General features: G+C 43.0%; 1 protein-coding gene across 2 annotated transcripts in view; it reads right to left on the bottom strand.

Annotated features, from left to right (window-relative positions):
* Nucleotides 1-27,041, bottom strand: part of LOC116250127 (protein PHYLLO, chloroplastic) — a 76,706-nt gene that overhangs the window by 11,037 nt on the left and 38,628 nt on the right. For both annotated transcript variants that reach the window (XM_031623555.2, XM_031623556.2), the window contains 5 exons: nucleotides 16,440-16,580; nucleotides 15,830-16,294; nucleotides 14,179-14,478; nucleotides 13,935-14,092; nucleotides 5,792-5,899 (listed from right to left, as the gene is read on the bottom strand). In XM_031623555.2, the coding sequence (XP_031479415.1) occupies nucleotides 5,792-5,899; nucleotides 13,935-14,092; nucleotides 14,179-14,478; nucleotides 15,830-16,294; nucleotides 16,440-16,580 (1,172 nt within the window). The remainder of the gene's footprint in view (nucleotides 1-5,791; nucleotides 5,900-13,934; nucleotides 14,093-14,178; nucleotides 14,479-15,829; nucleotides 16,295-16,439; nucleotides 16,581-27,041) is intronic.

Below are 27,041 nucleotides of genomic sequence, written 5' to 3'. Positions count from 1 at the left end.
GCATAGGAAGAGGCACTTCGACAGTAAGATCCAACATCAGGGATCTAACCCACATAACTTCAGCAGTACCCTGAGCCATAGCTCTATACTCAGATTCTGCACTTGATCTGGCAACCACAGTTTGCTTCTTACTCTTCCATGTAACCAAGTTGGATCCAATAAACACACAAAATCCAGTAGTGGATTTTCTGTCCGAGGGGCATCCTGCATAGTCGGCATCAACATACACAGATATAGTGAGTGAGGTACCATTCTGAAAGAAGAGTCCCGTTCCTGGTGAATTCTTTAGATACCTAAGAATCATCATAGCAGCATCCCAATGAACTTTCTTGGGCTTATCCATAAATTGACTCACTCTGCTAACAGCATAGGCAATGTCAGGTCGAGTAACAGTGATGTATAGGAGCTTCCCAACAATCCCTCTATACTGTCTCGCATCAACATCTTCAGTATCATCATCATACAAGCGGGTATTGATATCCATAGGCGTGGATGCAGGCCGACACCCCAGCATCCCTGTCTCTTGCAAAACATCAGTAACGTATTTCCTCTGGCACATGATAAGGCCCTTTTGATTTCTGGCAAACTCAATACCAAGGAAATAACGTAGTTCACCAAGGTCCTTGGTGACAAAGTGTTGTCCAAGGACATCCTTGATGTTGGAAATCCCCTGATCATCATCCCCTGTAACAATGATATCATCAACATAGACAAGAACTATCACCGTACCTGTAGAAGTCTTCTTGACAAAGAGGGAATGGTCGGCCGAAGAACGTCTGAAGCCCTCATTCTCAATATTCTCTGACAATTTCTGAAACCAAGCTCGAGGACTCTGTTTCAGACCATAAATCGCCTTTCGCAATCTGCACACTTTCTGACACTCCCCCTCAGCAACAAACCCTGGTGGTTGCTGCATATACACTTCTTCATGTAAGTCACCATAGAGAAAGGCATTTTTGACATCAAGCTGTGAGAGGGACCAATTCTTGCTGACAGCCACAGCAAGGAGAATCCGTAAAGAAGCATGTCGTGCCACAGGAGAGAAGGTATCATAATAATCAACCCCATAAGTTTGGGTATAGCCTTTTGCAACCAGACGAGCCTTATATCTGTCAATACTGCCATCTGCTCTGTATTTGATAGTAAAGACCCATCTGCAACCAACAATGGCTGCATCAGCTGAAGGAGTAACAAGTGTCCAGGTGCCTCGAGACTGAAGAGCATCCATCTCTTCTTGCATAGCTGCTGCCCATTTGGGATCAGAGAGAGCATCCATGGGATTCTGTGGAAGAGCAATAGCCGACAGCCCCTTGACAAACTGTCGGTACATAGGGGTGAGTCTATCCATGGATAAATGACCAGAGATAGGATGCAAAGTGCAACTGCGTTTGCCTTTCCTTTGAGCAATGGGCATATCAAGTTCATTAGGAGCATGAACATGCTCGTGACATACTCCGATGTCATCATTACATAAAACATTGTCAGTTGAGTTTGTGTCAGGAATTACCTTGGGCGTGCTGGGTGAAGGCACAGGTGCACATTGAACAGGCACAACAGGCTTAGTACGACGTTGGTAGACAGCCCCAAAACGTGGATCAACTGGGTTTGGACAACTCATGAGAGGTAGAGGAAATTGGACTTCATCATTTAATTCAGGCGCCCTTAATTGAGTTCCATTTGGGGAGAAGAAAGAGGTTGATTCAAAAAATGTAACATCAGCACTCACATAATACCGACGAGTAGAAGGATCATAACATCGATATCCCTTTTGAGTGCGGGAATAACCAACAAAGATCGTTTTGATGGCCCGAGGAGACAACTTATCTCGCCCAGGACCAAGCAACTGAACAAAGGCAACACATCCAAAAACACGAGGTGGAACAGAAAACAAGTCTCTGTCAGGAAAGAGGACAGAGATAGGAATAAGGTCTCCCAACACAGATGACGGCATACGATTAATAAGATAGCATGCTGTGAGAACAGCATCGCCCCAGTAAGAATGGGGAACATGGCTATGTATGATAATGGTTCTGGCAACATCAAGAATATGACGGTGTTTCCGTTCAGCAACCCCATTTTGTTGGGAGGTATAGGCACAAGAAGTTTGGTGGATGATACCCTTATCCCTGAAAAATTGTTCCAAAGAGGAAGCACAGAACTCAAGAGCATTGTCAGAGCGCACAATTTTGACACAAGTATCAAACTGAGTCAGAATTTCATTGATAAAATTTTTGATTACATGACCCACTTCAGATTTATGCTTCATAAGAAAAACCCAACTAACACGACTATAGTCATCGACAGCAACAAGATAATATCGATGACCTTGAAGAGCAGGTGTACGACTCGGACCCCAAACATCAAAATGAAGTAACTCAAACACAGAATGGCTACTTCGACTGGGCCGCGGAGGAAAGGGTGACCGATGGTGTTTGCCCAACTGACAAGACTCGCATTGAAAAGAAGACTTAGGAGACAGCTGAGGAAGAACATGCAGCAGTTTCTGAAACGGTAGATGTCCAAAACGTAAATGCCAAGTATAAGCCGAGGATGAGGACGACCCTGCAGAGGTAGACCCAGCAAAGGGAAAGGGATGCACTAGCCTGTAAAGACCTCCCTGTTCACGGCCACTGCCAATCACCCTGCCCGTCAGTATATCCTGAAACACAAGAGAAGAGGAGTCAAATATCGCACGACAGTTTAAATCTCTGGTAATCTGACTGATAGATAGTAGGCTATGTGGGAATTCTGGTGCATGAAGAACATGTTGCAATGGTAATGATGAAGTAAGTTGGACCTCTCCAAGTCCAACAACGGGAGAATATTTGCCATCTGCTAGAATAACCGAGCGACCAGGTGGAGTAGGGACATAAGAAGTAAACTGTGCCTTGTCTCCACAGAGATGTGTCGATGCACCCGAATCAATGAGCCAATCTGTAGTGTCAGAATACATACCAGATGAAGATGCACTGGCAGCAGTAGTGATAGTAGAGGTGGTCGGATCAGGAGCTTGTTGAGGTCTATCTCCAATCAAGTGTCTCAACTGAGAGATAATATCATCTGCACGTAACTCACTGGAGGAAACAGGATGCTGAGTCTTAGGCTGCTCTGAAGAATCAGTAAATACAGTCTGATTGGCAACAGCTGGACGACCATGTTTCTGCCAACACTTATCCACAGTGTGACCAATGCGATGACAAAACTGACATACTGGGCGCGAAGGGGTATTGCCACGGCCACGGTATCCTCGTCCTCTAGCAAAGAGGGACCCACCTCTGCCACGAGTAGCAAGCATAGCAGAAGTGGTATCAAGAACAGTCGATGAAGGGATTGGAATTCTGCTTAGCCTACTATAAGCTTCATCAATAGGAGGAATCGAGGGACTAGTGAGCATCTGATTCTTTGCTGATTCATAAACAGAGTCTAATCCAGACAGAAATACTCCGACCATAAGCATATCTCTGTATGCCTTCTGTTGTTCACACTTACATGCAGGAAAGTAGCTGTTTAGTCTCTCAAACATGGACTTGAGACTAGAATAATAAGTATGTAGAGGGCGACCATCTTGGCGCATCTGATGAATATCATGATGAAGCTGCATAATTCTTGTTTCATTCCTTGCTTGTGAATAGGTGGCTGCAAGGGAATCCCACATATCCTTTGCACTTTCCTTATGCAGGACTTCATTGGCAATGTCTTGAGTAAGAGTACCAACAATCCATACCATAACCAACGAATTATCTTTAAACCAAGTAGTATATTTTCCTACCTTCTGTACGGGCTCGGGCTCCAATATAAGATGTTCCTTCTCATGAGCGATCAAGGTTCTTTTTACTTGCATGGCCCACATCTCGTAATTACCCCCATCCATTTTGGTGATAAAGCTGGAAAATGGGGAACTCTTCATCTCTCCCGACGACACAAAGGAAGAGGTATTAGCGCCGCTGCTAATTTCAGACATCGCTCAACACAATGGAGGAAACCGAGCCACGGAATAGGAAGTGCAGGCAAAAAGAAGACAATCACATATCGAAAGACAACATGCTGATCATGAAGCAGTTAACGCAGGCAGCAATCCATAAGTCTGATCGGCTGACAGAACTGAACAAGAGAGATACCAGAGACGACAGCAAAGACGCTGAGAGGAAAATCAGCGTGCAGAGCAGCGGCGGAGCAGAGGAGAGTGGTGGAGACAGCAGAGGCGATGCAGTGTGCAGCGGCGATTCAGCAGCAGCGGAGAAGCAACAGCGACGGACGGCGGCGGCGGGCGGAGGTGACAGCCACGGCGGGCAGCGGCGAAGATGACTGCAACAGCTGACGGAGGCGTCGGGCGGAGAAGACAGCGACGGGCGGAGGCGTCGGGCGGAGAAGACAGCGACGGGCGGAGGTGTCGGGCGGAGAGGTCAGCGACAGGCGGAGGCGTCGGGTGGAGAGGTCAGCGACGGGCGGAGGCGTCGGGCGGAGAGGTCAGGATAGCGACTGGCGGAGGCGTCGGGTGGAGAGGTCAGCGACGGGCGGAGATGGGTGGACACGAGCGGGTGGAGGAAGCGCAGCGATGGGCGCGGTCAGGCGGCGGGCGGCGCCGCTCAATCGGCGCGCCAAGGAGGAGGAGACGGTTGCTGCTCTGATACCATGATAAGATTAGAAAGAATAATATTTGATTAACATCGAAATCTGCCCTAACTCCTCTTTATATAGACTAGAGGAGAGAGAGAAGTTACAAGAGAAACATCTAAAGGAAAAGTTATTACAAAAGTACCCTCTTAAACCTAAAACTGAATATAAACACATCTTAACAGAAGCAATAAACCAAAGCTTGCAAGGTTGCAAATGTAGGTTTTGGGCTCCATGACTCAGGGCCGGGAACGCCATATAATTGGGAACCCAGCTGCAAAAGCATGTAATCTTCTAGAATCTCGTCAAATGCTTGAAGAGGCACATAGATGATCGTCCGCAGCAACGGCCTGCTGGTTTCCGGCTCTTATACCATTGTTAGCGGCCACCTGTTAACTTCCAACTGCTACAAGAAAAACTCACCCACACGCACTGCTCTAACCCAGTTAGACTGACCCTCACCAGAGGAGAATCCCTATTACATCGATAACCCTAATTGCACCCCCAATTCCCTTATTTATAGCCATCTTATGGGTCAGTCCAGTAGACCCAATTTCAGATCCGAAACCTGGACACTAACAATCGCAATGAGATTCATCTAGTTGCAGTACCATTACACCTTTAACTTATTTTGTAATTTGATGTTTTTAACTATAATTTAGAAATTTTTGTTCAAGAGAAAATGATTGAGATGAATATTCATTTTTCCATTACTGTAGATTAAGAATTATGTGTTCACACAATAATGCCTTTGCACCTTAAGATTAGAAAGCAACTGTATAGTACCTAACACATTTGCACCATATCCCGACATCACATTGTAAAATTTTCTTATAAGATGAGAACAAAGACAATAATGATTTTTTATATGCAAAATTCTTCAGTCCATGATAAAAAGGCCTAGATTCTCAGCGACTAAACCAAGTATTGAATTGAAGCCCCCACATATGTCAGCAATGAATGATGTTTGGTGAACATAAATTGACAAAAGATATGGATAAACATGCACTGATACTAAAGATGCCATGGTGTTGTTTTAACCATTGGAAACATCTTAAGGAGATGGCAAGACAGAAGATGAAAGGTCAAGCTATCAAAACATCTTACTATCTAAGTGAACTCTGATCAAATGAAAATAACATGAATAAATTATGAAATACAAGGCAATATTTCTTACGGTTGTTTCCCTGTGCTGAAGTCTGACAAAGAAGCTGAAAGTGCATTTACATCAGCATGCTTCGCACGACTTTGAGTTATTTGGTCAAACAGAGGATGGCAGCAAAAGCTGAGAAAAGCAATCAGTTACTATGCCATGTGAGAATAATTTTGCAGCACCATCAATTAGAGATCAAGGAGAAAATACTCAGCTTTAATTAGAACAACAATGAACCTTCTTACACAAATTAATTACATGATAAGTAGTGCACAGAATCATGCTAAGCATGTGCAAAACTTTCTGTGCAAAGTTGAAATTCAAGTATAAATAAGCAAAGCATGACATGCTGATGCCATACGCAGTTCAAACAAAAAAATAAAGCTTTTTAATGTTTGTACATTACATAAAAATCACAGAGCAACCTTGCATAAAATACCAAAGGATATACCAAAAGCATGGCATATCCCATGCCTGAGCAACAAATCTTTTATTTCTTTAATGAAGACCATCAAGCAAAAGGTGCAAAATAGGTGCCTCGACACGTGCCTTTATAGGTATACATGGACAGCCCTTATTGTGTACCAGAAAGTTTATCTTGAAACATAAATCCCGTTACTAATGCATGCTGAAGTAAAATCTAACCATACAGCTCATTCTCTGCCCCAGAAACTACTGCATTTTTAGAATTTATACGTATGAACCTGCTCATTTGGAAACACAAATAAATCAAGTGTCATTTTATGCTACAAAAGATTGTGTTCCTCCTAGAGTCCAATGACTCCAATCCACAGGCACAGAACTCACTCGTCTTCTATGCCACATTGATGCAAGGCATAAATGCAGGTTTTTTAAAATATTTAGGTGCAGGTGCAGCGAAGGTGGGTGAGATAATATCTCACCCACCCATAGTCACAAATATTGTCATTTTTTTATCATATCAAGATAACAACAGAAAAATAAGGAAAACGAAAAATGTGGAGACTGGAGATTTAATGACATCCAAAAAAGTTTGGAAACACAATTTTGTTTGATGTTCTTTTAAATTTTGACAACTATTTTGAACTTTTATGAATATTTTCTGTAAGAAAAATAGTGGAAAGCACAAAATTTGTAAATTTTCTATTATTTTTTAAAGTTATTTACTTTTCAGAAAAGTTATTTACTTTTCAGATTGCTGAGACGTTCTCAATGAAAGCAAACTCTTTGATTATTACCCAAGAAAAACTTCACCAACAAAAATTGAGATTGATATATATATATATATATATATAGAGAGAGAGAGAGAGAGAGAAAGTGAGAGAATGGTGACTCAAGCTATCCAGAGTCACCCAACTCACTCATGAGGGCCATTTGATCTAGTGTGATAGACGATTGAGAGAAAAACAACGGAAAAAACTGGTGAACTAATATTACATGACAAAAATGCCCCTCATGAGTGAGCTGGGTGACTCTAGATAGACAAAGTTACCATTCAATTATATATATATATATATATATATATATATATTGAGAAAGGTTGGATCCCATATTTACTCTCGGCTGTTAACACCTGCTCGATGCACGACATACATATGTGGCCCCATTGGAGTGCTATGGCCAAAATATTGCTATAGAAATCCATCTTTCCTGCATATGCAAACATACCCAACTTGCAGCCACTTTTCCACAGTCAGCCAAAAAAAAAAAAAAAAAAAATCTGATAAAAATATGGTCCACATGCAGCTACTCTTCCCAGATCTGACTTAGAACTTTCCAATGCAACTCCCACGCAGTTGCTCACGCTCGACTACATCCATGTTGGAAACCAACTAATCACACACATACCTAACACATGTGATTAGGTTCCCCTTCCCTGCTGCTCCACTATCTCCTGATCAGCAGAGAGAAGAGAGAAAGGAAGGGTAGAGGAAGAAAAAAGGTGGGAATAGATGAGAGAGAGAGGAGGAGAAGAGGTTGCCGGAAAGTCACATCAGCTGCCAGCAGAGAAGGGTGGAGATTGCCAGCTGTGATACCATGTTACAGCCGGCAGTCTTAGAGAGAGAAAAACATCTTATTTGCTAACCCTAATCTCAATAATAAATAGACTAGGGCAGAGGTAGAGACTTACAAATAACATCAACCAAAAATAGAGAATTGTTTAAAGAGAATTCCTAACTATTAAATATTGCAAAGGGCCACTTAGAAACTTAAAGTCTTCTAATGCAACAATAACCATCATCACCAGTAAAGATTTGCATGCTAAATTGTGAATAATTTAGCAAGCAAAAAATCAGTTTGGAGATGAGATTTCTTTGTCAAAAGATTCTAGGTAGACAAAATTTAGTTGAGGCAAAGGACAAACTGCGCCAACCATCTTATCATATATGTGGGACACCAATTAAGATCATGACCTGAGGTCAAATATTAATAAAATCCTTCAATTGGTAAGCATAACATACCTCAAACCAGCTCAACATGGACAGTCCTCACCTATCCATTTGCAATGTAAACCTGAATTGTATCCTATAGCACTTTCTATAATTACTTCTGCAATACAAACATACATATTGCAACGACAAAAAATATTGGTCTCAACCACATCATAAATCTCGGAAGTCATAACTGCCAGATAATGTTCACCATGGATGTCATCTTTCACAGTCACAAAAGATATAGTATAGCTCTATTTTCACCAGCTATACTCCTCATTGGAACCACAGAATGCATAAAAGGTACCAAAGAAAAGCAACTAAAGATGAGAAACTTCAAAAATATAGCAAAGATCTTATTAATTTTTGTTGACGGATCTTGATGTATGGGTCCGGGTCTGGACCCGATCCAGTGAGTCCTGGTTTGGGCATACTTATACCATTGTAAACCCTAATCTTGCATGTTAATGAAGTTCTCTAAGAGAGAGAGAGCCTGGCGGCTAGTGGGTACCAGATCTCCTCACCTGTGGTTTTTTTCCCTCTAGTTGAGGGTTTTCCACGTTACATCTGTGTTCGATCTTCGTTTCTTGTGCGTCTATTATTTCTACATGGTATCAGAGACGACGAGTTTGAGAAATTTTTTGGAGTTGTGAAGTTCCAACCCTAACCTCTCTATCACTCACTACTGCTGCCGCCGCCACCGCTGCCGCCCGGCTGCATCGCCTGAGACCCTCTACGTTGCCCGTGTCTGCCGCTGCCCTCTGCTCCTCCGGTGCCGCCTAATCTCTTGCCTGACGCTGTTGCTTCCACCCAAGGGAGTCGCCTCCCACGTTCTGCCTGACATCGCCACTTCCACTGCTGCTATTTGCTGTCGCTGGACTGCCTTGACGACGCTCACAGAAGCTCCTTGCCACTGATCGTCGGCCCGCTGCCGCTGCCTTCATCTGTCTATCTGCCGTCGGTACTTCTTGCTGCCGCCAGAGTCCTGTACTGTCGCTGGTGCCCTTGCTGCCGTCGGTGACCTTGCTGCCGTCGGTGTCCTGTGCTGCCGTCGGTGCCCTCTGTTGACGTCGGTGCCGGTTTTTTGTTGCTGCAGCCTGGTTCGTGATCATGGCAGCGTCTTCCTCTTCGACCGTCAGCACTAATCAGACTGAAATCGGGGCTTATAGAACTGAGAATGTTCCGGTTCAAGTTACTACTGTCCGTCTTACCAAGGAAAACTATCTTAAATGGTCTGCTGCCATCACTATGGATATAGCTGGTCGAGGCCGTATTGCCTATGTGAATGGGAGTAAGGTTGAACCTGCTGCAAATAGTATGGCTTGGGATACTTGGTTTCTTGAGGACAACCAAGTAAAAACGTGGATTGTTAATTCAGTATCCTCAGATATTCAACCTCTCATTCTTCGTAAGAAGACTGCGAGAGATATGTGGATTATTTTGGAACAGATGTATGGTCAAAAGAAGAAAAAAGTTCGTGTGTATCAACTAATGAAGGACTTGTATGCTCTTCGACAAGGGGATCTCTCGGTCGCTGATTTCTACACCGCATTAAAATGTAAGTGGGAGGATCTTGACTACCATTCTGATGATATCTGGAGTTATCCTCAAGACCAGATGCATTATATGACCAAGGAGTGGGAGAATAGGATATTCCTTTTCTTAGCCGGACTAAACGATGAATTCAAAAATATAAGGAGTCAGATTCTTAACTTTGAAGAATCATTCAGTATTGAAGATGTTTATTCCCGTGTTGAAGCTAAAGAGCAAAGGCGGCTGGTCATAAATGGGAGAAAGGGGGATCACATGTCTCACAATGAACGGTCAGCCTTTGTTAGCCGTGCCTCTATGGGAACTGCTTGTTTCTCCCGTAAATGTACTCACTGCAAAAAACTGGGTCACACTATGGAGTTTTGTTGGGACCTGCATCCAGAGAAGAAGAATAATAGGGGGAGGTCTTCTGGTGGGAAGAAGCCTGTTTCAAATGCAATGAACCCTAGTGACGGTAAAGTTTCTATTTATGTGAAACAGATTCGTAAGTTGCGAGCATATTTGAGCCAGATTGATGTTGGTCAGGCAGACACACCAGATGAGGTGAAGGTCAATCAGGCACTGGCCGTTTCGGGTGAAAAAGGTACTTCTTGCATGGGGGAGTGGATTGTTGATACCGGTGCCACTCATCACATGACTGGCAACCCCAAACTCTTTCATGACTACAAGCTATCCTCGGGAAAGGAACGTGTATCCCTTGCCGATGGTTCCTTTACCTCTGTGGCAGGAAAATGGAGTCTTTCTTTGTTGAACAATTTTTTAGTGCATGGAGCCTTGCATGTTCCCCATCTTTCCTTAAATATTTTATCTGTTAGCAAGATTACCAAGGAACTGAACTGTGAACTTATATTTTCTGAAAAACATTGTGTTTTGCAGGACTTTGTGACAGGGAAGAAGATTGGGATTGGTTTGATGTCTGATGGTTTGTATCGGCTTCCTATACGCGTTGCCAGAGCTCTTATGGCAGTAGTTAGCAGGACAGAGAAGAAGAAGGAAGAGTGTCGTCAGTTGTTTTTGTATTGGCATGAACGCCTTGGTCATCTCCCTTTTGGAATTTTGAAACAATTGTTCCCTGAATTATGTTCCAGTTTGAACATTTCCATGTTATCTTGTGATGTGTGTCAGTTTGCGAAGCATGTTAGAGCTTCATATCCAATTTCAAATAGTCGTGCTAATAAAGCTTTCTCCTTGATTCATTCTGATGTGTGGGGGCCCTCAGGCATTCATTCTCGTGGTGGTTTTCAGTATTTTATGACTTTCATAGATGACTATTCAAGGTGTACTTTTGTTTATCTGTTGAAAGACCATAGCGAAGTGCCTCGTATTATAAAAACCTTCATCCTCCTAGTGGAAAACCAGTATGGTGGGTCTGTCAAGACATTCCGGTCCGATAATGCTCGCGAGTATATGTGTCTCACTGTCGAGGAATTCCTTCGAAAGAGGGGGATTATTCATGAGACATCATGTAGTTATACACCCCCTCAAAATGGAGTTGCTGAGAGGAAAAACCGTCAGTTACTTAATGTCACCAGAGCTTTATTGTTCCAAAGGAATCTTCCAAAATATTATTGGGGAGATGCGGTTATTACTAGTGCATATTTGATTAATTGCATGCCTAGACGAGTGCTAAATGGTCGTACACCCTACTCCATGCTTCCAGGGAGTAGCCAACCTTTTCACCTTCCTCCTCGTGTCTTTGGATGTGTGTGTTTCATTCATGACCATAGCCCGAATGTGAAAAAACTTGCCTCCAAATCAATTAAGGGAATATTTATTGGGTATTCTCCTACTCAAAAGGGGTATAAATGTTTAGATCCCACCACTGGTCGAGTTCACATTACCAAGGATGTCACATTCTTGGAACATGTGTCTTATTTTGGTGAGAATTCTCTTCAGGGGGAGAAGTCAATGTCTAAGGAAGAGTATTCTTCAAGTCAGGAAATTCAGTTTACAGATTTTTTAGATTATAGGCGCGAAAAAAATCCATCTGTTGAGATGCTTGGAAAAGAAGAAGACGGGACGTCTATTGAGGTACATGAACAGGAAAAGGAGGGAGAGTGTTCTATGGAGACAAAAAGAAAATGCAATCGTCTGTTTGGGCAGGTGTATTCTAGGAGAAGATTTTGTACTGACAAGGTGATTGATGGGGAGAAGTCCACTCTGAATCCCAATCCTACTTCTTCCTTGGATGACCCAAGTCATGCTCAGAAGCAACCTGTTGAGAGAGAAAGTCAAAAAGAAAATGAAAAGGAGGATCTTCCCATTGCTCTGAGAAAGGGTGTCAGGTCATGTACTCAACACCCTATTGGTAACTTTGTGTCTTACTCTAGATTGACACTGACTACAAATGTTTTGTATCATCCTTGTCTGTGGCTGTGATTCCCAAGAATGTTACAGAGGCTCAGAGTGACCCCAAGTGGATTCATGCTATGCAAGAAAAGATGGAAGCCTTAGACAGAAATCAAACATGGAAGTGGTAGAGATTCTTGAAGCAACTCATTTGGTTGGGTCAAAGTGAGTCTACACCATTAAGTACAAACCAGATGAGAATGTTGAGAGGTACAAAGCATGTCTGGTGGCCAAGGGGTTCAGTCAGAAATATGGGATCGACTACTTAGAGACGTTTGCACCTGTCGCGAAGATGAAGACAGTTAGAGTTATTATTTCTTTAGCGGTGCTGAAGGGTTGGGAAATGTGCCAACTCGATGTTAAAAATGTCTTTCTCAACGGAGATCTCGAAGAGGAAGTGTATATGTGTATGCCCCCAGGTTTTGAGAGACCTAAAAAATGTTGTAAACTGAAGAAGGCCTTGTATGGGCTCAAACGGTCTCCCCGAGCATAGTTTGAACGTCTCAGACTTGTTATGAAGAAGCATGACTATAAACAAGGAAATGGAGATCATACCCTGTTTATAAAGAGGATGGAGGCTAAAGTTACTCAACTGTTGGTCTATGTTGATGATATGATTGTTACAGGTGATGATGAAAAAGAGATAGCAAGATTGAAGGGTTTACTATCTGCTGAATTTGATCTCAAGGACCTTGGCAAGCTAAAGTATTTCCTTAGTATTGAAATTGTCAGATCAGGTACGACTCTTGTGCTTAATCAAAGGAAGTATACCTTGGATCTACTGAAGGAGACAGGAAAACTGGGATGCAGACCAGCTTCTACTCCTCTAGATGCTGGGCACAAAGTCGGTAGCAAGGATGGAGAACCTTTGTGTGAAGAAGATAAAGGGAGATATCAACGTCTAGTTGGTAGATTGATATACCTCACTCTGACTAGACCGGATATCACATTTGTTGTAAATGTGATGAGCCAGTTTATGCATGCACATACGGATGCGTACTTGAAGGCTGTAGATAGAATCCTGTGTTACTTGAAGAAGAATCCCGGCAAATGACTTCTGTATGTGAAACAAAGGTCTATTGAAATTGAAGAGTATTCTGATGCAGACTGGGCAGGCTGTGTTGACACCAGAAGATCTACTTCAAGGTACTGCATTTACTTGGGGGGAAATCTAGTTGTTTGGAGAAGCAAGAGACAAGATGTTTGTTCCCGCTCAAGTATAGAGGCTGAATATAGGGTTGTTGCTACTGGAGTATCAGAGTTGTTATGGCTAAAGATCTTGCTGACTAATATTGGGATAGAGACTAAAGGGCCTATGAAGTTGTATTGTGATAACAAGTCTGCGATTAACTTGACTAACAATCCAGTGCTTCATGATCGAACAAAACATGTTGAGATTGACCGTCACTTCATCAGAGAAAGAATTGATGTCAGGGAGTTAACATTACCATACCTGAAGTCTGAAGATCAAACTGCTGATATTCTGACTAAAGCTTTACATGTAACTCCATTTGAGAGAAATGTATCCAAGTTGGGCATGTTTGATATGTATGCCCAACTTGAGGGGGAGAGTTAACGGATCTTGATGTATGTGTCCGGGTCTGGACCCGATCCAGTGAGTCCTGGTTTGGGCATACTTATACCATTGTAAACCCTAATCTTGCATGTTAATGAAGTTCTCCAAGAGAGAGAGTCTGGCGGCTAGTGGGCACCAGATCTCCTCACTCGTGGTTTTTTTCCCTCTAGTTGAGGGTTTTCCACGTTACATCTGTGTTCGATCTTCGTTTCTTGTGCGTCTATTATTTTTACAATTTTTAGTTATTAAGAAAATAATGCTAGTGTAAAAGGATAATCACCTGTCCCAAAGATCTCTTGCATACCAGGACTTCAGAAAGTGTTCTAGTCCATGTTTAGCAAGATAAGATGCTTTAGCTTCATCATGAGCAGCTCGATATTTTCTCATTTTTAAGTCCTTTAGACCTGGACTTCCTGATATTATTACAGCTTTTGCAACCTGTATGAAAGACAAAACAAGCAAAAAAGAGTAGGTTTAAAGCATGACACAAAAAAATGGAATATTACAAACGTCAACAAACCAACCTTCTCACTATGTCTTAGGGCAGTGTATAGTGCCATTCTTGCACCCATCGAATACCCAACAAGAACAACCTTTCCAGGAGTAATACAATTTATTACTTTGATGATTTCCTTCATAAATTGTTCAAATGAATTTGACTTTCTAGCTAGGATCTTCTCTAAATTATTTTCCATGGGTTGGGATTTTCCATGGCCTGGCAGATCAAATGAAATGCATCTTCTAGTTGCTGAAATGGCCTCCATCATTGGAGTCCAGTCTTCAGAAGTTCCCAGAAAGCCATGAAGAAAAACAATTGCCTCTCCCTGCAAACACATAAGCATAACATGGATTAACATCAATTGGAGATGGAGATTCACTTAGGGAACAGGGAAACCACATGCCGAATGTCTAAGAAATGTAATCATTTCCAAAACTTGTGAATGTCTATCATGTATTTAAGTAAATTACATCTAAGGCTATCCAAACTGCACAATTCATATCTAATAGTTGACATGAACTTTCTTCAAAGAAATCAATAACCTCCCAACAGAAAGTTCAGAGCAAAGAAAGGAAGGGAACTTCATTTGAACAGAACAAGTCACCCTTTATCCACAGGCATCTTTAGGAAAGTAAACAGCCTTTTTTGGATGCGCAATAAAACGTTTCACCAACCTGGTCATGGCTCCTGGGCTATGCAAGAAGGCAATCTCCCATGGTCCTTGCAGGGTAAGCTTGAAGAAAATAAAAATGACAGGAAAAATCCAACGTTTTCTTTTCCAGAAATAAGTTTGGATCATGGACATTTCTTGTTTCTCCTACTAAAATATGCTAGGCATAGAGTTGACTCAACTGAATGAAAAATTGGTCCACCTGGTCATGGCCAAACCCAGCCGAGATAACATTTGACTTGACAATACTAAATTTTCTCGTTAGTAACCAAGACACCTGCACATACTAATTTCACAATTATAGACTTCTTTATTTTATCTGAAGGATCGTGGACTACTTTCCTTTCCTGGAGAACCTTGTGTGCCTGAAGCAGAGAATCAATACCTGAAACCAACACCACCGCCACCAACTTTTTCCTAGAGCTCTTTTCCAAGCTGGTACAGCAATTACATTGGAGTTCCAGCTTCTTGCTCCTTCGACCAGAGGAAATCAACCAGCCCGAAACAGTGGTTTGTTGAAGGGTTGAAGCGTGTCCATTGCCATTTTCCTCTATCAATCAGTCAGGTAAACGATCCCCCCAATCCACTTATTGGATAAGGTGGTGGTTTTGTTCCCTTATGAGCCATTATGGGTGCGCTATTTGCTCAGAGGATTGGTCAACAACAGCCACAAGTACTTTTAGTTTATGTTTATATCCATAATATGTGTATTCTCACTTTACATATTACTATCGTGTGTAATAAAATATTTATATGTTAATTCTGAGTTTTAAGATTTAAAAACCATATACATATTATTTATTTTTAATAACAAGTCAAAACCAGGGGCTCACCCAAGGACTATCTTGCGAAAATTTATCTATGAGACCAAGGTCCTCATGCGAAAATTTATCTATGAGAAGCGCCGATTATAAATCAAATTACCAAAGATAACAAGCTAGAACATGATGTTTGAAGATAAGAAAAAAAATGATTTCCACAAAACAGCATGCCTGGATATGCTTACATCATCTTCTCTTTTCCCGGTGTCGAGAACCTGAAGGGAGTACAAGAGATCCTTGACTTTTGCTGTTAAACTATATGAATTAATCTTTCCCTGTGCATAACTTCTTCGGACCCTATCATGGTTGATCTGAAAGTTGTGAAAAACATGTTTTGCATCTTCTACTGATGCTTCCACTGAGTTGCCATGTGGATGAAGCGCAAACTTGAGTGGTTTGATGATGACATCCTCCTGTAGCCACTGATATGTTCCAAGACCATGAGCAACAGCTGGTGCTGGGCCCATATCCCTCATCTTGTGGTATTCCATCCTTTTCCAGTCAATATAGAAGGCAAACTGAACATAAGCAGATAAGCTTATGCTGCTCTCAAAAGCCCCACTAATAACAGCCATCTTACCATGCTGTTCTGCCCACTCTGCAATGAGTGATGAATTTTCAAAGCCACCAATATAGCTTGGCTTGATGACCTAACAACAAAACGACAACAGTTTAGGGCCACAAAAAAAATGATTTGTAGATAATGGGCACACTAGTCGTTCAGCTATGGTACCCCTATACTAGAATTGTGTAGCATCTATTTGAAAAAACTACAGAAAGATCCAAGCAACTCACAAAAGCAACTATTCCAGGATGTAAAAATTTTGTGAGCTTGTAAATATCTCCTTTGAAATTGTCAATTGTTTCATCCAAAGCAACAGGTAGACTGGTTTCCTCACAAAATCTGACAATATCCTCCTCATTCTGCACAGGTTCCTGTCAAATGGGAATCAGCTGTTGAGTGAGACCTGTCACTACAATAATCACATAGAAGTACTGTACATTGTTAGAGCAATTAAATGATCAACTATGAAAAATGAACCAGCTATGTCAGAATGCTCATGAAAAGAAGTGCAAAAACATTTGGAACATGCTTTCCATTAACCGAACAACTTTGTAAACAGAAAACAAAGTGACTGAGCAACTGTCACATAGGTACGGGTACGGGCCGTACGGCATTTCCTCCAATCTGGGTACGGCGGTACGGTGGTAACTATATATTTATTTAATTAAAAAAATTGAAAATTTTGAAAAAACAAATAATATCATCACATCATTAAGATAAGTAAACAAGCAACTTAAATATACTCGAAAAAACATAAAACAACATATAACAACAAATCAATAACAATCGTAAGCTGCAAAACCAAGCAATCCCCAAGTGAGCAACAATTCTGCATATGAAAACGTGCAATGCCATTAAAAATGATAACCATCACAAGTTCTGTGGAGTGACGTACGAACCACTTGCGAACAGCTGGACTGCTCCTCCAGTTGACTCATTTAGTCCATTTCAAACTGTAGAAACACGCAGCGAAAGAAGAGAAAGAAAAGCCACACAGGATTTACGTGGGAAACCTCAGATAGAGGTGAAAAACCACGGGGAAGCTCTAACCTCGGGGCAAAACCACAACCCTAGGAGAGAGAAAACTTCATTCACTTAATCAACAATTACAATAAGTGATTAGAATTAAAAGAGGGAGGAAGAGAGGCCCGCCTAGGGAACCAAGCCCGTCCTCGGTTCCCGCGCCCATGGGTACCGGGTCCATATCCGGATCCGGTTCCCTATAACACTATATTCTAACACTCCCCCTCAAGCTTGGCATACATGTCAAACATGCCAAGCTTGCTAACATTCTTTTCAAATTGAGATGTACATACATAAGGCCTTAGTTAGAACATCAGCACTTTGATCTTCAGACTTCATATAAGGAAGGATCAACTCCTTTGAATCTATGCGCTCCCGTATGAAGTGGCGATATATCTCCACATGTTTGGTTCTGTCATGCAGGACGGGATTATTTGCCAGGTTAATAGCAGACTAATTGTCACAATACATTTTCATCTTATCTTCAATTTCAATTCCAATATCTGCTAGAAGAATCTTTAGCCATAACATCTCTGTAACCCCCATAGCAACAGCCCTGTATTCAGCCTCAGCACTGGATCTAGAACAGACCTCCTGCCTTTTACTCCTCCATACCACCAGGTTTTCCCCTAGAAAGATGCAGTACCCTGTGGTAGACCTTCTGCTATCCGTGCAACCAGCCCAATCGGCATCAGAGTATCCTTCAATAACAAGTTTGTCCTGCCGAGTATACAGTAACCCTTTACCTGGGTTATTCTTCAGGTACCCCAACACTCTTTCTGCACTCTTCCAGTGGCAATCAGTAGGAGCATGCATAAACTGATTCAACACATTTACAGCATAAGTAATATCAGGGCGAGTAAGAGTCAGATAAATAAGCTTACCAACAAGCCTCTGATACCGTCCTTTTCCTTCCTCATCCAGGTTGCTTCTGCTCTCATTTCAGCCACTAGTGGACAGTTGTTGGGCGTGGAGGACAGGTCTACCATTATGCGATGGCACGAGCATCTTGGACATCTCCCATTCCAGTTGATTAAGAAGTTGTTCCCTAGTTTTTTTACTTCTGTTTCCATGGACTCCTTCACTTGTGAAGTGTGTCAGTTGGCTAAGCATGTTAAGGCTTCGTACCCTATTTCTATCAATAAAACCACACGTCCTTTTGCTTTGGTTCACTCTGATGTTTGGGGTCCTTCGGGAGTACCCACCTGTCGTGGTTTTCATTACTTTATGACTCTTATTGATGACTACTCCCAGTGTACGTTCGTGTACCTGTTGAAAGAACGTAGTGAAGTCCCAGTCATTGTCAAAAATTTTGTTGCATTTGTTGAGAATCAATTTCAGACGTCGGTTCAGACTTTCCGCACTGATAATGCTAGAGAGTATGTCTCCCAATCCCTTGATGACTTCTTGAGGAGCAAGGGTATTGTTCATGAGACGTCCTGTAGCTACACTCCTCCACAGAATGGCGTGGCCGAACGAAAAAATCGCCATTTATTAGATGTCACCCGTGCTATTATGTTCCACAGGCACGTTTCTAAGCGCTACTGGGGTGATGCTCTTCTCACCAGTGCCCACCTTATTAACCGTATGTCTACTCGTGTGTTGAATGGTCGTACTTCTTACTCTGTGCTCAGGCCCACTCATAACCCCTGGCCTCTTACTCCTCGGGTGTTTGGGTGTATTTGCTTTGTTCATAACCATAGTCCAACCATTAAGAAACTTGACCCTCGGTCTGTCAAAGCTGTCTTCTTGGGGTATTCCTCAACTCAGAAGGGATATAAATGTCTGGATCCTACTACTTCCAAAATCTATGTCTCCCGGGATGTTACCTTCCATGAACATGAGGCGTACTTTCCTGTGAATCCTCTTCAGGGGGAGTGTATAGGGAACAGTGTGGAAGAGTATTCTTCAAATCAGCTTATTCAGTTTATGGACTTCTTGGATTACAAGGTGTAGAAATATGCAACGGAAGAGAGGAAAAGAGAAGAAACACACGATATACGTGGAAAACCTCAAGAAGAGGTGAAAAACCACGGAGAAGCTCTAACCTAGGGGCAAAACCGCAACCCTAGGAGAGAGAAAATTATATTCCACTTAATCAACAACACAACACTAAGTGGGATTATAAGGGGGAAACCCGCCTACGATATCGAGCCACTCTCGGTTCCCGTGCCCATGGGACCGGGTCCATATCCAGACTCGGTTCCCTTACACAAGATATTCTAACACTCCCCCTCAAGCTTGGCATACATGTCAAACATGCCAAGCTTGCTCACATTTTTTTCAAATTGAGATGTATATAAGGCTTTGGTTAAAACATCTGCAATTTGATCTTCAGACTTCATATAAGGCAGGATCAACTCCTTTGAATCAATGCGTTCTCGTATGAAATGGCGATCAATCTCCATGTGTTTGGTTCTGTCATGTAGGACGGGATTATTTGCAAGTTTAATCGCAGATTTGTTGTCGCAGTACATCTTCATCTTCTCTTCCATTTCAATTCCAATATCTGCTAGAAGGATCTTCAACCAAAGCATTTCTGTAACTCCCATAGCAACTGCCCTGTATTCAGCCTCAGCACTGGATCTAGAACAAACTTCCTGCCTTTTACTCCTCCATACAACCAGGTTACCCCCTAGAAAGATGCAGTACCCTGTAGTAGACCTCCTAGTATCAGTGCACCCTGCCCAATCTACGTCAGAGTATCCTTCAATATTAAGTTGGTCTTGCTGAGTATACAGTAATCCTTTCCCCGGGTCATTTTTCAGATACCCCAACACTCTTTCTGCACTCTTCCAGTGACAATCAGTAGGAGCATGCATAAACTGACTCAACACATTCACAGCATAGGTGATATCAGGGCGAGTGAGGGTAAGATAGATGAGCTTACCAACCAACCTCTGATACCGACCTTTTCCTTCTTCATCCAAGATGTTGCCAGTCTTGATGCTTATCTTCGTACCAGACTCCATTGGAGTTAGAGAGGGCCTACATCCAAGTTTATCTGTCTCCTTTAAGAGATCCAGAGTGTACTTTCTTTGGCTCATAACAAGCCCTGTCTCTGATCGAGCAATCTCTATCCCCAGAAAGTACTTTAGTTTACCCAAATCTTTCAGATCAAATTCAGCAGTTAACCTCTCCTTTATCTTCTTTTTCTCTTCTTCATCGTCACCTGTGACAATCATATCATCAACGTATACAAGAAGGAGACTCACCAAACCATTTCTCGGCTTAATGAATAGGGTGTGATCACCATTTCCCTGTTTGTATCCATCCATTAGTCTTCATCACTATCCTCAGTCTTTCAAACCAAGCTCTAGGAGGCTGCTTTAGACCATACAAGGCTTTCTTGAGATGACAACATTTTCCGCTTTGGGCATATCCAGGGGGCATGCTCATATAGACCTCTTCTTCTAGACGGCCGTTCAAGAATGCATTCTTGACATCAAGCTGGTCCATGCCCCACTTCTTTTGCACAGCAAGTGCTAAGATGACTCTCACGGTTTTCAGTTTGGCAACAGGGGCAAAAGTTTCAAGATAGTCAATACCATATTTCTGACTGAACCCCTTTGCTACAAGGCGAGCCTTATACCTTTCCACAGTACCATCAGGTTTGTACTTCACACTAAACACCCACTTGGAACCAACTAAATGAGTGTCCTTGGGGATATTAACAACTTCCCACGTGTTGTTCTTTGCCAAGGCATTCATCTCCTCTGTCATGGCCTGTAGCCATTTAGGATCCTCTCTGGCATCTTCCACACACCTGGGGATCACATACTTAGACAAGGATGTAATAAAGCATTTGTAATTCTTACTAAGTTTCGCATAAGAGACAAATCTCTGAATATGGTGAGAAGTACATGACCAGGTTCCCTTGCGCAGGGCTATGAGAAGCTCTTCATCTATTGGACTTGGGTCATCCGGGGAACTCACAGGATTGGGATTGGTTATATCAACATCTTCAACCACATCTGTCTTCTTTCTGATGTACACCTGGCCGAACAGATGATCACGGGCTGTGGGCTGATCATCCACAGAGTTCCCTTGCACAGGGCTGTCGCTATCACTCCTGACTGTCTCTGTCACACTGTGGCTATCACTTCTGACTGTCTCTGTCACACTGTGGCTGACCTTGTACTCTAAAAAATCTATAAACTAAACCAGCTGGTCTGAGGAATACTCTTCCACACTTTTCCCTATACACTCCCCCTGAAGAGGATTCACAGGAAAATACGCCTCATGTTCATGAAAGGTAACATCCCGAGAGACATAAATTTTGGAGGTAGTAGGGTCAAGACACTTATATCCCTTCTGAGTTGGAGAATACCCCAAGAAGACAGCTTTGACGGACCGAGGATCAAGTTTCTTAAGAGTTGGACTATGGTCATGAACAAAGCAAGTACACCCAAACACTCGAGGAGTAAGAGGCCAAGGGTTATGAGTGGGCCTAAGAACAGAGTAGGGAGAGCAACCATTCAACACACAAGTAGGCATACGGTTAATCAGATGGGCACTAGTGAGAAAAGCATCACCCCAGTAGCGCTTAGGAACATGCCTATGGAACATAATGGCACGGGTGACTTCTAATAAATGGCGATTTTTACGTTCGGCCACGCCATTTTGAGGAGGTGTGTAACTACAGGATATCTCATGAATAATACCCTTGCTCCTCAAGAAATCATCTACAGACTGAGAGACATACTCACGAGCATTATCGGTGCGGAAAGCTTGAACAGAGGTCTGAAATTGAGTCTCAACAAATGTAACAAAATTTTTGACAATGATGGGAACTTCACTACGTTCTCTCAACAAGTACACGAACGTACACCGGGAGTAGTCATCAATAAGAGTCATGAAATAATGAAAACCACGACAAGTGGGTACTCCCGAAGGACCCCAAACATCAGAGTGAACCAAAGCAAACTGACGAGTGGTTTTATTGAGAGAAATAGGGTACGAAGCCCTGACATGTTTAGCCAACTGGCAAACTTCACATGAGAAAAAATCAATAGAAACAGAAGTAAAAAGCCTTGGAAACAACTTCTTGATCAACTGAAAAGGGAGATGCCCAAGACGCTCGTGCCATCGCATAATGGTAAATCTGTCTTCCATGCCTGACAACCGTCCACTAGTGGCTGAGATCAAGGCAGACGCAACTTGCACGGGCAGTCTGTAGAGTCCATCAATAACCGAACCAATCCCAATCTTCTTCCCCGTCACCAAGTCCTACAGGGAACAATGATCAGCAGAAAAGATTAGATTACAATTGAGTTCTCTGGTAATACTGCTGACAGATAACAAGTTCACAGGAATATTGGGAACATGGAGAGCATTATGAAGATGATATTTATTCAACAAGGACAAACTCCCTTTTCCAGCCACAGAAATAGAAGACCCGTCAGCCATAGACACGCGTTGCTTCCCTGAGGACAATTGGTATTCTTGAAACAGCTTAGGATTCCCTGTCATATGATGCGTAGCCCCACTGTCAACAATCCAATCACCAAGTGAGGGATTACCTTGATCGCTTGTGGCTACAAGAGCTTGAGCTAATTTAGCCCCTTCGGACGTGGAAGTCTCCTCTTGCGTAGTAGACAGCCGACTAATATAAGCTTGTAATTCCTTGATTTGATCGGAGGAAAGTTTCGATTTTTCAACAGTTGAGGAACTACCCTGACTAGAGTCAGGAACAAAAGAACCCCGCCGACTAGAAGGAGGGCGACCACGAACAAGTCTCTTCTCAGGATGAATATCCCAACAAAAATCCACAGAATGCCCCAACTTGTTACAATGGCTACAACGTTGAACAGAACGCTGTCCACTTCCAGAGGCACGGCTAACAAACGCTGAGGGGCAACTCCCATGGCTGGAGTCAATATGCATAACTTGAAGACGTTGTTCCTCAGATTCCACCCGGGCATACACCTCCTCAATCTCGGGAATCTCGTCACAATTGACAATTTGGCTCCTAATGGATTCAAATTCATCGCGTAAGCCTCCAAGGAAAATAAGTCCAGTCCATCCATTCTTTGTCCCAGTACAGGGCATGATCAGAACCACAATGCCAATCACCATTCACATGGTAGTCTAGTTCCTCCCATTTAGTCTTCAGGGCTGCAAGGAAAGAAGCTACAGACAAGTCACCCTGTTTAAGAGAGTAGATGCTACGTTTGATTTGGTACGCACGCAATACTCTCTTCTTACGGCCATACATCCGCGCAAGCACAGTCCACATGTCGTATGCAGTCGATTTACGCAAGATCAGAGGCTGAATATCTGCGGAAACAGAACTAATGATCCATACTTTCACCTGACTATCTTCCAACGCCCAAGTCGCCCATCGCGGATCCGTTTTTGAAGGTGCAGGTTTCTCCCCAGTAATATAGGGCACGCGACCACGACTGGTTATCCCGATTTCTAGGGCAGCAGACCAAGAGAGATAGTTGTCCTTGTTCAGCCGGATGGAGGTGACTTGAACAGGCAAGTTCTCGCTCTTGGTATTGCTGTCCATATCTAGGGCATCATCAATCTTGGGAGTCATCGCTTCGGCCATCACAATCACCAAAGAGAAGCAATACCCAGCATCAGAGACGACAGACAAGAGGCAGCGGAGGCGGAAGAGTTACTGGCGGTGATAGCAGTGACGGCGGCGACGCAGAAATGGCGACGGCGGCAACAATGACGGCAGCGACGGCGACGATGACGCCAGCGACGGCGACGATGACGCGGAAAGGCGACGGCGCTGAAAAGAACGCTGGCGACGGCGCTGAACTGGCGGCGGCGGGAGACGAGCAGCGGCAGAAACGATGGAAACGCACGATCACAGAGCAAAACCCACACACGGTGGCTCTGATACCATGTAGAAATATGCAAAAGAAGAGAGGAAAAGAGAAGAAACACACGATATACGTGGAAAACCTCAAGAAGAGGTGAAAAACCACGGAGAAGCTCTAACCTAGGGGCAAAACCGCAACCCAAGGAGAGAGAAAATTATATTCCACTTAATCAACAACACAACACTAAGTGGGATTATAAGGGGGAAACCCGCCTAGGGTATCGAGCCACTCTCGGTTCCCGTGCCCATGGGACCGGGTCCATATCCAAATCCGGTTCCCTTACACAAGATATTCTAACACAAGGCTAGTTACAATGTGGAAGATACAGTCAGAGATGATAGAGACAGTCATGTGGAAGGGGGCCCAGTGGATGATCAGCCCACAGTCCGTGATCATTTATTTGGCCAGGTGTACACCAAAAAGAAGAAAGATGTGGTTGAGGATGTTGATGTAACCAATCCCAATCCTGTGAGTTCTCCGAATGAACCAAGTCCAATGAATGAAGAGCTTCCCATAGCCTTACGCAAGGGGACCAGGTCATGTACTTCTCACCCTATTCAGAGATTTGTCTCATATGCGAAACTAAGTAAAGATTACAAATTCTTTATTACTTCTTTGTCTATGTATGTGATTCTCAGGTGCGTGGAAGATGCTAGAGAGGATCCTAAATGGCTACAGGCCATGACAGAGGAGATGGATGCCTTGGCAAAGAACAACACGTGGGAAGTGGTTGATATTCTCAAGGGGACTCACTTAGTCGGTTTCAAGTGGGTGTTTAATGTGAAGTATAAACCTGATGGTACTATGGAACGGTATAAAGCTCGCCTGGTTGCAAAGGGGTTCAGCCAAAAATATGGAATTGATTATCTTGAAACCTTTGCTCCTGTTGCAAAACTGAAGACTGTGACGGTCATCTTAGCACTTGCAGTGCAAAAGAAGTGGGGCATGAACCAGCTTGATGTCAAGAACGCCTTCTTGAACGGCCATCTAGAGAAAGAGGTCTATATGAGCATGCCTCCTGGATATGCTCAAAGCGGAAAATGTTGTCATCTCAAGAAGGCCCTGTATGGACTGAAGCAGTCCCCCAGAGCATGGTTTGAAAGACTGAGGGTGGTAATGAAGACTAATGGGTACAAACAGAGAAATGGTGATCATACCCTATTCATTAAGCAGAGAAATGGCCTGGTGAGCATTCTTCTTGTATATGTTGATGATATGATTGTCACAGGTGACGACGAAGAAGAGAAAAGGAAGATGAAGGAGAGGTTAGCTGCTGAATTTGACCTTAAAGATCTGGGAAAATTAAGGTACTTTCTGGGAATAGAGATTGTTAGATCAAAGACAGGGCTTGTTATGAGCCAAAGGAAGTATACTCTGGATCTTCTGAAAGAAACAGGTAAACTGGCATGCAGGCCCTTTCTAACTCTAATGGAGTCTGGTATAAAGATAAGTATCAAAACTGGTAACATCCTGGATGAGGAAGGAAAAGGATGGTATCAGAGGCTGGTTGGTAAGCTTATTTATCTTACTCTTACTCGCGCTGATATTACTTATGTTGTAAATGTGTTGAGTCAATTTATGCATGCTCCTACTGATTGTCACTGGAAGAGTGCAGAAAGAGTGTTGGGGTACCTGAAGAATGACCCAGGTAAAGGATTTCTTTATACATAGCAGGACAAACTTAATATTGAAGGATACTCTGACGCCGATTGGGCAAGGTGCACAGATACTAGGAGGTCTACCACAGGATACTGCATCTTTCTGGGAGGAAACCTGGTGGTATGGAGAAGTAAAAGGCAGAAAGTCTGCTCTAGGTCTAGTGCTGAGGCTGAATACAGGGCTGTTGCTATGGGGGTTACAGAAATGTTATGGCTGAAGATTCTTCTTGCAGATATTGGAATTGAAATGGAAGAGAAGATGAAGATGTATTGTGACAATAAGTCTGCAATTAACCTAACAAATAATCCTGTCCTGCATGACAGAACCAAACATGTGGAGATAGATAGTCACTTCATACGGGAGCGTATAGATTCAAAGGAGTTGATTCTTCCTTATATGAAGTCTAAAGATCAAATTGCAGATGTGCTAACTAAAGTCTTATGTACATCACAATTTGAAAAGAATGTTAGCAAGCTTGGCATGTTTGACATGCATGACAAGCTTGAGGGGGAGTGTTAGAATATCACGTAATAGGGAACCGGGTCCAGATATGGACCCGGCACCCATGGGCGCGGGAACCGAGGATGGCTCGGTGCCCCAGGCGGGTTTCCTCCCCCTCTTATTTTCTGATCAAGCATTGTAATTAGTTGATTGAGAAATAATGGACTCTCTCTCTCCTAGGGTTGCGGTTTTGCCCGTAGGTTAGAGCTTCTCCGTGGTTTTTTTCCTCTTCCTGAGGTTTTCCATGTATATCTTGTGTTGCTTCTTCGTTTCTTCTTCTGTTGCGTGTTTCTACAGTACTCTTGAAACATCTTAAGGTTCCCTGTCATATGATGAGTAGCTCCACTGTCCACTACCCAATCACCAAGTAAGGAATTACCTTGATCACTTGTGGCAACAAGAGCTTGGGCTAACTGAGCTCCCTCAGACGTGTAGGCTTCCTCCTTAGTAGTAGATAATCGGCTGATGTAAGCTTGTAATTCCTTAGAGGAAAGCTTCGGTTTTTCAACACTGGGAGAGCTAGTATCAGGCACAGGAGGATCCCGCCTACCAAAGGGAGGACGACCACGGGTGAGCCTCTTCTCAGGATGAAGATCCCAACAAAAATCAACAGAGTGTCCCAACTTGTTACAATAACTGCATCGCCGAATAATACGCTGCCCAGTCCCTGGAGCACGGCTAACAAAAGCAGAGGGTGAACTACCATGATTAGAGTCAATATGCATCACTTGACGACGTTGTTCCTCAGATTCCACCCGGGCATACACCTCCTCAATTCCAAGGGTCTCATCACAATTGAAAATTTGACTC

The sequence above is a fragment of the Nymphaea colorata genome, chromosome 3 (assembly GCF_008831285.2).
Source record: "Nymphaea colorata isolate Beijing-Zhang1983 chromosome 3, ASM883128v2, whole genome shotgun sequence".
Taxonomy (NCBI): Eukaryota; Viridiplantae; Streptophyta; class Magnoliopsida; order Nymphaeales; family Nymphaeaceae; genus Nymphaea; species Nymphaea colorata.
Note: the sequence above shows the minus strand (reverse complement) of the source record. Positions and strands in the feature narration are given on the sequence as shown.